The sequence below is a fragment of the Lipophrys pholis genome (assembly GCF_963383615.2).
Source record: "Lipophrys pholis genome assembly, chromosome: 15".
Taxonomy (NCBI): domain Eukaryota; kingdom Metazoa; phylum Chordata; class Actinopteri; order Blenniiformes; family Blenniidae; genus Lipophrys; species Lipophrys pholis.
The window spans coordinates 13,273,790-13,284,797 of record NC_137642.1 but is presented as its reverse complement, the minus strand read 5'-3'; the positions used below and the strand labels follow the sequence as shown (position 1 = coordinate 13,284,797).

Here is an 11,008-nt window from a genome sequence, read left to right as displayed (position 1 = left end):
CAAGCAACATTCTTTACTTCCTCTATCTTGTGTGTGTGTGTGTGTGTGTGTGTGTGTGTGTGTGTATGTGTGTGTGTGTGTGACAGAACCATAATGCCAAGTGTTTTTTCCTGCTGCTAAATCAGTGGATACGCTATAATTATATAATTATTATATAAGATAATACATTTCACCATCCTTGAAGGCAACAGCTTGAACCCCAGTACCGACAACTACTGTGAGATGAATCTACATAGACACACAATAAATATGATTAACATCTGACAACAAAATATTCGACGGTTTTCCCAAATCAAGAGAAGTAAAACAAAAAAACATTCTTACCGATAAAAATTTTTGTTTTTTCCCCATAATACTCCTCTTGATAAGTTAGAAGCAGGTGTGGGCCACACCGAGCATGCTCAGAGGGGATCAGGTGAATCCACGTGACATTCTGGTTTGTAAAAACTGAAGTTGATCCCCTTGAGAAGCAGTAACGTGCCGTGACCACTGTGGGGCAGAGGAGAGCAATTCCTCCAGTGGAAATCTTTTGAAGTCAAGACTTGGGTGGAGGAAATTTAAGGGAGACCCAGAATAAAAGATGAGGTCAAAATGACATCAAATGTGTTCACATTTGACATTTGAGCACATTCACACGTGAATATCAACTCAAAAATGTTGCCTCAATGCAAGTTTGAAGTATGATACTATTGCTGTTGTTTTTCACAGAACATATTTCATGATGGGAACAAATCACACTATAAACTTGGCGAATACACCGCCCTTCTCTCCTTTTATTTTTCAAATTCAACTACACACAGTGAAGGGTTAAATGTGTTGTGTAATTCCATTTGGCTTTGGCAGCGCTCAAAGCGCCAGCAGAAGCCCTGCCTCAGCAGTTTAGCCTGCCCAATAAAGCAGCAGGCTTCATACTGCTGGGACAGTCTGACAACCACAGCCAGAGACAAGCCCATGCCACTCTGTCCAGCAGCCACACACACACACACACACACACACACACACACACACACACACACACACACACACACACACACACACACACACACACACACACACACACACACACACACACACACACACACACACACACACACACACACACACAAATGCAAAAACAGACAATTACAAAAATACTTATGAAAAACTCAGCAGTTTCTCTTTGTAAGTGTCACTGGTATATGGAAGATGGGCATTGCAGTAAAGGACATGCACGCACATGCACGCACGCACACTATGATCCAAGACTCGCTTAGAGGAACACAGGAAATGACATTTCCTACATTTTGCAGGACACAGGGAAAGAGAGAGTAAAGGAGAGACAGTCAGAGAGAGAGAGAGAGAGAGAGAGAGCAAGAGAGAGAGTACTGGGAGAGAGTGGGAGTTTCTAAGTGGGAACAGAGCCTTTACTGTTTCATATTACACAGAAAAGAGGAGAAAGAGGAGAAGAGTTAATGGTGGGTAAGGGCTCTGGTGGGTTGTGCAGCCTGGCTCTGTTTTGAATGTAGCTGCTTGTGTAAGTGCTGAGCAGTTGTCTGGGTTTATGGATTCGCTGACTGCGGAAAATGTACTTCTCTATAGTGGTCCTTGTCCTGACTGAGGCTCTAGTCTCAGGTAAGTTTGTTTAAAGCATTTGAAACTCCTAAGAAAATATAGCTGGCAAGACAGCAGAAGAGTTTGAGCAGAGTAACTTGATATATCACCAATGCATTACAGTTAAACATTTTATTTATAATTACAGGACTTGTATTGAAATATCACACAAAGACAAACAACATCTCCGATTCGTCAACAGTCAAACTATACAAACGGAGGACTTTTAATTGTAGCAAAGGATTCTTGCAAACATGACTTTGTTGATAATAAAACTGCCTGTGTATCTCTGCAAGTTTGTACTCTGTGATCAGCCAAAACCTCATTGTAATTTGTGTGCTATAAACTGCTATAATGTCAACATACAGCCTTTGTCTGCCCTGTAATCTTTTTTGAGTTTGGTTGTGGAACATGTTGTTTGGTTTGTTTTGTTGTCACAATACATAGTATTGGACAAATCCCTAAGACCCAGAGGGAGATTCCCCATCTGATACAACAAAAAGCAGCAGGGCAGCATGGGAGACCAGATGGTCTCTGTTATCTTGCCATGTTTCTCTCTGCCTGCTTCTTGTTGTACTGCGCTGAGAATGAATGTTTCCCACCTGTAGCTTTTCTCTGGCTGTCTCTGATCGCACATATTGTGGCCAGACTTCACGTCTCTTCTAGGCTGACATGACCTAGATGCCTTGAGAATAAAACCAGAGGATATATCCATGGAAATACAATAGGAGCACACAACGTATGCATGAATCCTTTTATGTTTTCTTGGCATTAAAGCCTGAGTTCCCTTATTCTTACTGGGGGAGTAGAAGAAGCTAGTTTGAACACTGACAGGCTAAATCCAGTGGGCTGCATATAAACGTACTTTGATTAAATGCTCCTATTATGGTTAATTGGCAGGAAATCAAACATCTTGTAAGAATGAACTCAGACTTTTCCATGTGAGGCACATTTACCAAATCTTGTTGATTACTCATTTGAAAAATAGAGAGGAGTTGCACAAACTACCAGACCATATATGTTAAGTTTGGGGTGACTAGTTAAATGTGAATATACATATTGTACGATTCCTGACACAATTAACTTTTAACGTGCAAAAGGTTTATGCAAACAATGTGAATATAGTAATCAACCTGTTTTTTCTTTTGTCCACAGAAGTATGTCACACCCTGAATGTGACAGTCACCCCTGGACCTATTGTCCTGGTAACAGAAAAAGACAACCTCACACTATCTTGTTTGGTATCTCAGAAGAAGAGGAGCAGCAGCGTCCTCATTCTTCGCTGGTTCCTCTCTCCTCTTGCTGCGCCTACTCCACAGCCTCCAACTCCACAGCCTCCACCTTCCCTTCCACCCTCGCCACCTCCTGCACTTGAGCCCCCTCAGTTTCTAATTGCAAAGATCGGCATCAAGAAAATTAAGCTGTATGGGAACTACACTCGTCAGTTCCCCCAGGGAAAGTTTCGTCTCTTTGAGGACACCGAGGGAGAAGCGTACCGACTGCGGATACTCAGCGTGATGTGGACGGATCAAGGCTTCTACACCTGTAAAGTACAAGAGATCCGCAAACACAGAAATACATGGAGAGCATCTTCCAATGGCACCAGCACCACACAGATAACAGGTAAAAAGAAATGGATTTCTCTGGGCTTCCTGCTTTGCCTGCAGTGGGAAAACAAGCACTGCGTTTGGGTGATAATGGGATGAATGTTAAAGGATAGAAAGCTCAAGTCGTGTCAGTCACTGCTGTTCTTCAAAATGCATCATATCCCTTTGAGCTGAAAACACAAGCCAAAGTAAATTCTGGATGAACATACATAAAGTACTATTTATGGAAATATTGTTGCAGGCTTTCATGAGTCAATAAGCAATGAAATGGACAAAATACAATTTACATGGGAGTTTCTCAGTCGCGTTCTCGTGAGCTACAGGGCCTTGTGTGTATGTCATTTGAATTTTGAAAATATTTGGAAAATTGCACAACCCTTTGTTTTCACAAAACAGTTTCAGTTAGTTCTCATGTTCCAACCTCTTTGGAAACCCTTTTGAATTTCTCGCCTCAAATTATAATCTGATACTGCAGAAGCTGTTCGATGAGATCCATTTTTCTTGACATCTGAGGCCTTGTGTTTGTATAGTCGCGAATTCTCACTTGTCTTACATATCTGTTGCTCGATTGTTGCAGTCGCAAGCTGCAAAATTAATATTTTCATCTGGCAAATCTTGAGTGAACATCATGTAAATGACCTTCACGCTAACTTCAGGTGAACTTTGACCCGATTTCAACAAGATTTTGTGAAACAATCTTGGGACTTTTGTACAGTTCCAATTTGGCGTGAAGTGAAAACGACTACTAATCTGCATTTTTGTCACAGATAGAAGCTCGATTACGATCTTGGTTTATTTGAAGTGGAAAGAGTTTATGAACTTGAACATATTTTTGCACAAAGTTGATCAGTGACAGGTGAGGCTCAAAGGATTTCTGGTTCAATTACTTACAAATATTTTCCGTGGAGTACTTCTTTATTCCCTCATAGCCATTTTATCTACACCACCCATGTTATCAGGCAATGAAAACAACAAAATAAAAAAAAGACAGTCAATTTTTTTTATGAAGAACCATTTGATCCATTCAAATAGAAAAGTTTATCTCAGATTAGGTTTCTTGAGGAGTAGTTAATCTTCAGAAAGTAATTCCTATGTGTTTTACTGTGACCGTGATCCTCTGGAATTCCATGTCAAAACAATGAGCTCACACAGGCAAACCACACTGAACAATATTCCTTTCTGTGCATGAGTGTAAGAAGTAAAAGGTGCTGCTGAGCTGGAAACGTTAGAAAAATGTGAAATCCATGACGTCAGCATTTTGGGTTTGCATTTGGGCAAGCCTCAAGAGAAAATCTACTGGAGAATTCAGTTGCAAAGTTAATTAGTTTGTGGTAATTCTGTAACAATTATTACATAGTTATATCAGGATTATTCTTAAGTGAATTTAATGTATTTGATCATCAGTCAGAAGCCAAAACCCAAAAGTGCAGTCAGGGTTTTTTTAATGCACACAAGCTTGTGTGTGGCTACATGTGACCCACATTTGCAGTTTAACTTTCACTAGTTATATACTAGAAGTGCATCAGGGTTTTCGTCAGACAGAGCCATCTGACAACGCCCTGCCCTCTATTCAGGGCCTGCTGAGGAAGCCACACGACCTCAGGCATCTCTGACATGCATTGACCACAGAAGCAGAAACACAAGAGCTGACATTAAGGGTAAACAAAGAGGATAAAAAGTCGTGATCCAGGGAACCCCTCAGTTTGCAGATTTAAATCGGCAAGATGTTTACAGAAAAAAGCTCCACACCAATGAGTTAAATAAGCCACTTTTATTCAACATTTTCCAACACAAATACAGATAACGGAGATGATCTCTACAAAATTACACCACAAGTTAGGTTTGGTGTTTTTCACTGTTTTTAACCTGTAAATAAAATGAGCGGGCCATCTGTACTGTTATATTCAATGTGACTAAGCACTCCTCTTTGGCTTTAGATTTACAAACCTGCCAGATTCAGCAGAGGGTTCATTTTTCCATGTACTGTCTTTACAGCAGGTGAGCCCAGATCTGTACCTGATGGTGTTTTTTCATGAACTAGACCTTTTTGGGTAAACTGTTGGTGCTGTGTGCGGATCCATCTGCAGAGTCTATTTAGGGGCTTCCAAACAAACAGCTCACCTATTGACCTCAGCCTGCTTCCACAGATCAGATGTAGGATTTAACTTGTGGTTTACTGCAGTGTGAATCTGCTCAGATGTGTGGTTAAGTGTTAACTGCTCGTTCTATCAGGAGATGCCTGCTAAATATAGCTTGTGTTTCATCAGATGAGTCGGGCTTTGCTTCAGCTTTTCTATTACTGTTCATCTTAAATCATCCAGAGATTTATGCAACTCCTAGAACATGATATCAACGTTGTTGATTTGCTAATCATCATAGCTCTGAAATACCCCTTTATGAATATCTTGGTAAATGGCCGAGGATATAGATTCATAGTTCTGCACTGAGTTGTTATAGTCACTGAGATCACGGATTTGTTCTTGGACTGGATGCACATTTTGTTTACATAAGATATGATGTAAGAAAAGTTGTAATCAAGCTAATCACAGATACCCTTGAGAGAGTCTTGATTCAGTTCATGTTTGGTCAGAACACTAAAGTCATTGTGTTGCTCTCTCTGCATCCCACATTAATTATGTGGCACTGAGATGGAACAGCCAAGATGCAGTTGACAGGCTAGAAGCCAATTAGAGTTAATATCTTCTTATCATTTCCTATTAATATCTATCAACCTGTGTGTAAGAGACATATTAAAATCCCATTATGGTGAGCTGAGACAAAATAATTTGTGTACACAACCTCTGCTCATTCCCCTCCACCTTTATTTAAATGCCCCTGACCTATTCACAAGTCTCAACAAATTCCTTATGTGTTTTTTATTTCTCACTTACAAGGACACCAAAGAAACTAACATGAAAGCACTGGAGAAATGGAAAAGGAAGTTGATATGCACAATGATGGGGAACCCCCAAGCTCTGTCCAAGAACATCCACACACAGTCAAGCCGTGTGTGTGTGTGTGTGCGTGTGTGCGTGTGTGTGAGAGAGAGAGATGGGTTTGGCTGATGCTGCAGCAGACTCTCCCTGGTTTGGATATTTCTGGAAACCACTAAGGCTGCTGTCTGCTGTATTGGATCACTGCCCTCAGACATTAGTAATTTACAAAGATGCTTAGTCTGAATATACTTTTTTTTAAATTCTCTTTGTCCTGCTTTCGCTGACTCTTTGCAACAATTGTTTCTCTAGTGCACTTGGCTCCTGAGGACAGGACCAGTGAAGGACTCCGACTTTTATTTGCAGGTACGGTTTCTCCTCAGTCATTATTTCCTCTTTTATACACGTCTCGCTTTGATATTGACACTGATACCGTATGTGTCTGTTTTTAGATGTGTATCTGTGTGCTGTTCTGATCTGCTCACTGGGCCTGCTGTCCATCTTCCTGTTCAGTCTGGTCATAGCCTGCCAGTACCTCCTCAGGAGACACAGGCTCAAAGGTAAAATCAGTATTTTCAATCGGGCTGCTTCTTGACATTTGATTTTGAAACAAACATAAGTTAACATGACACTTTTTCTTCTGCTGCTTGCTCCACAGCCAGTTACCTCCTCGTCAAATGTCCAGAAAGCAGGTACTGAAATTTCATGTCACCAAAATAGCAATTATTAGTTCAGTGTAACAGAAAAGCCCCCCACAAATTGGTGATTAATGCTCCTCAAATGCAATAATCAAGTATTTGTTTTTGTCCATTTTGACATGAGAAATATCGAAAGATGAGTGGTTTTGTGTGGAGTGTGGGGCAGGCCTCTCCTACAGGTTCCAGTGAGAAAACAAATCTAGTGGTCAAGGGCATAGTCTTTCCTAACATAACTTCTTCCCTTTTTTATTTGAGAAGACATTCTGATACTAAAAAATAAGTGAAAGATAACTTTAAAAAAAATCTATATATTGTTAAAACATAGAATTTCTCTTTCTCCCACATTTTTGAAAACCTCTGGATTAAATGTTTGAAAACTAGTTTTAAAACAGTAAAAAAGTGTTTAGCTTTAAATTGTGATTGAGTACTTACTTTTTGCCATTTTTATAGCTAAAACTAATAATTTATAGAAGCAATAAAGAATCACAAGCAGTTCATTGTAAGAAGTGACACATTGTTGATTGTTCACTCCGAATAGCTTTTGCATTTTTTAGTTTTAAGATTTAAATATTTGGCTCCAACATAATGAAGGAAAAAGAAAAAGGATTAATTTACTATGGAAATAAATGTTACTTGACAAGCCTAATTAAAATGTAATTTTGTCTCTTGCATTCAGTTCAGGGGAGACTGTAACCAGCTCCAGCAGTTCCTCCACTTCTTCGCCAAGTGCACAAAGGAAGGACACACGACTGAAAAATGAGAGAAGAGTCACAGTAAAACCACCAAAACTACCTGAAGAACCACCACCACATATACCTGCTAAAGGTAAGAGGTTATTCTGAGAAACTGCCTTTGACTTTAAACATTTTTTGAAAAGGAAAACTATATCATGCAATCTGCCTTTTTGATACGAGACACATAAGATTTTTGCTGTTTTTTCCCCCCAATAAGGTTTGTAGGTCTAAAAAGCAATACAGGTATAAATATGGCCTGAATTCCAATTTAAAATGGAAAAGAAAAAGAGACAGGGATACAGCTTAGAGAGACAGGGAGATGAGCTTACTCTCGCTCCATGTCTCTTATTGTCAAAGACAAAATAAACCCTGACTGTGGCACAATGAAGCTTTAGTTCCTGTTCTAATCATCTCCTTTATTAGGTTTAATATAAAGTGATCGTCGATGACAATTTTGACTTCAACTATAGGGCCATATTTGTCATTTCCTTCCTCCTGGCTGCTGTTTTTAGTCAATTAGATTGTGTTTTTCAGTTCCCGTCGCAGCAAAGAGACCTCAGAAGCCCAGAAGGTTGAAGACTCAGCCAAAGAGATCTGCAGCTGTAAGTGTCCTCATTCTCATTAACTCATGTCCACAACTACTATAAAAGTCATTGATGAAACATAAACACTTAATATCTTTATAATAGACCTATATCTATTAATGTTTTGTGAAGATGCTTTATTCTATGAGAGGAGTTGTTATTGAGCTAGGTGCAAGGGGGAATTTGTTTCACGACTGTGTGATTGTCTACAGGAGTTTATTGCCGTCTCTTCATTCAGTTATGAGCTTGATAATTCTATTTAGCTTTATTGCTTCTCAAACACAATTATTTATTTAGAGTGCTTCATTGGTTTTATATCTACAATAAAAGTGTCAAGTACATACAGAAGAAAACTACTCAAACTAAGGATCATGGGTATTTCCACCAATAACGTGCTTGCGATTTTTTTTTTTTCCCATCTGAAATGAAGCTCTGGAGATGTGAACATATGCTTTGCATGAACATATTGATTGGATTAGCGCAACCTTGAGGATCTGAGGATGTTGGATATGACTCGTGTTGTACCAAATATTTTTTGAGTAAACTGAATGTTCCGAGAGATCCAGCTGACCTCGTAAACACGCCGTTTCTGCAGCTGAAGAGATGTTTACTGCGGAAATTGGAACAAAACAACCATTTTGGGGGGAAGAAAAAAAAAAAAAAGATTAAATGCAGACAAAATACACTGCTTCTATGCATCCGTTGTTCTGTTCAGCATATATGTGCAATTTTCTCTTTTGCCTTATCTGCCAGCCACATTCCTTCAAGCTCCTCTCACTCTTTCCCTCCCTCATCCAGCCTCGAGTCGCACAAGAAGATAGCCTGACATATGCAGAGCTGGAGCTAGTCAGACCGAGACAGGAGCCCCCAGCCTCCTCCAGCCCCGACCCCGCACCCTCCAGCCCAGACACTGTGTACGCTCAGATCCTCTTCCAGGAGAAACAGCTGTAAAACATGGCACTCTGGTCCCTCCCGGCGAGGGCAGAGACTCAGCTTATCCAACTGAACTGTGTGGCATCCAAAGGACTGTATTTATGAATTATCAGTGCAGCATTTAGCATTATTGGGTTTTTTTTGGGATGCAAGAATACAGCATGGGCGGATGAGGGTTTTGCATTTGCTCTGTGCAGATTCATTCCAGCACAACAGTTTCCAGGTCTTATAATTCTGTTGTTTTGTTCACGTCACTGGCCCGAGAGCCAGATGTTTATAGGACGCTCTTCTTACTCTTAACTATTCTGTATAAACTCAGGAGACTGTGTGGAAAGAAACTGTGGTCCAGACTCTTTCTGCTGTGTCATACAGCACTGTAAGACTCTGCTTTCAAATGCATTTATATTTACAGCACTAATACATCAAGTTAATAAATATGCCTGTGTTTGACATTCACAGGGTGCAGTTTTTCATTTATATAGGATAGAATAGAATTTATTTATATAGCACCTTTCCCAGACATGAGTCACAAGGTGCTTAACAGCACTAAAAACAGAAAAAATTTAATAAATAATAAAAAAAATTCAAATTAAATGATCATTAAAAGTGTAGAAGCAAGAAAAAAGAAAAACATACATGGCTATACAGAAAAGTAAAATTGAGCAACATTGAGCAGCTACAAGACAAAGGCCTGCCTAAATAAAAATGTCTTTAATATGAGCACGGCATTTACTTGTGGGTTTGAAATGGTTCACACAAATCACAGATAACGTCCGCATCAAAACACTAAAATGAAAAGAAAAGATTGTTTTTTCTCCTCAAGATTATATCTTAAGAGCAACAAATTATCCTGAATGATGTGGGGTTTTTTTTAAATGCAAAAGTGACCAACGTGTAAAAAAAAATGACAACAAAACAGAGTGCAATAACATTACCGGCTTATAACAAGTTACATTAACATAATCAAACCCAACCATGGTGTAAGTGGAGATGGACAAGAGACAGGACAAAACCTGATGGAAACAGAAACACAGTGTAACTGTAAAAAGAGCAGAGACCCAGGAGAGACACACAACAGGCATCGCCCAAAAGAAAAGCCCTCCTCCTCAAATAATCAACTGAAAGAATAATTAGATTCAATAAAAAAATGCACGTCATTGAATTGTGGCTGATTTTACTAAGAAAATCAAAAGCAAACACCCCATAGTGGAAATCAAAATTTTTCATCCAACGATTGGGAATAAAGCAAATGTACACATTTTCCAGCTTATTTTAATTTTCTTTTAAAATACTGCAGGGTATGGAATCAGTACAGCTGGTTTTCTGTTTCTGTTTTCCTAGTGTGATGAAAGAGGCGCAGGCATAAACAGCAATTAGAAATCCTGGAGAAGACATTACACTGAAGAAAGGTGAAAGGTGCAGGCCATTTTGTGAAGGTCAGTGTGTGAAAAATGGGACAAAGATGAGGCTGCTGCCTGGAGAAAGAGAGTGATGCACATTCACCCTCCTCCCGTTGCTGAGTGGGAGAGGGAGAGAGAGAGAGAGAGAGGGGGGGGGCGAGAGAGAGGGGGCGAGAGAGAGCGAGAGACCATCATCCCCCACAGTTCATACTCACTGACTAGGATGAACCCGCTAATGACTACATTTATTCAAATTAGACTAATTGTAATCATGGTTAATAATTAGCTTTACAGTGCATTATAATTGGGTTAGGCTACAAGATGGTTCTGCCTAGGTGCAATAATTTATTTGATTTAATTATTCTGAGGAACCCAATGGTTTGACATTTCATATCATAAAACCAGCGGTGTAGAGAGAATGGAGATGGCCGTTGTCTTTAGAGAAGGTCATTGCTCGCTCTCTGGGAAAATTATGAGGACTATTTTCCACTCTATTAAGCTACTCCACTTAGCACAATTAGCCACACAC

The 11,008-nt window shown here is 39.7% G+C and overlaps 1 protein-coding gene across 2 annotated transcripts; it reads left to right on the top strand.

Moving 5' to 3' along the window:
* Nucleotides 1-1,200: 1,200 nt before the first annotated feature.
* Nucleotides 1,201-9,806, top strand: vstm4a (V-set and transmembrane domain containing 4a). Of its 2 annotated transcripts, XM_080482151.1 has the most exons (8): nt 1,201-1,611; nt 2,746-3,213; nt 6,443-6,496; nt 6,583-6,690; nt 6,789-6,822; nt 7,505-7,653; nt 8,097-8,164; nt 8,945-9,806. In XM_080482151.1, exons 1-8 carry the CDS (start codon nt 1,563-1,565, stop codon nt 9,095-9,097), a joined length of 1,083 nt encoding a protein of 360 aa, XP_080338277.1. In that variant the 5' UTR covers nt 1,201-1,562; the 3' UTR covers nt 9,098-9,806. The 2 variants fall into 2 exon arrangements, with proteins under 2 accessions (XP_080338277.1, XP_080338278.1); XM_080482152.1 differs by lacking the exon at nt 8,097-8,164 and having other exon boundaries at nt 1,279-1,611; nt 8,945-9,534.
* The last annotated feature ends 1,202 nt before the right edge of the window (nt 9,807-11,008 follow it).

What these genes read in the sequence shown, in the direction of transcription:
- vstm4a (XM_080482151.1), top strand. Translation starts at nt 1,563, where the DNA reads ATGTACTTCTCTATAGTGGTCCTTGTCCTGACTGAGGCTCTAGTCTCA. An exon ending in ACTCCGACTTTTATTTGCAG is followed by an intron (nt 6,497 to 6,582) that starts GTACGGTTTCTC and finishes GTCTGTTTTTAG; the next exon opens with ATGTGTATCTGTGTGCTGTT. An exon ending in CAGGAGACACAGGCTCAAAG is followed by an intron (nt 6,691 to 6,788) that starts GTAAAATCAGTA and finishes CTTGCTCCACAG; the next exon opens with CCAGTTACCTCCTCGTCAAA.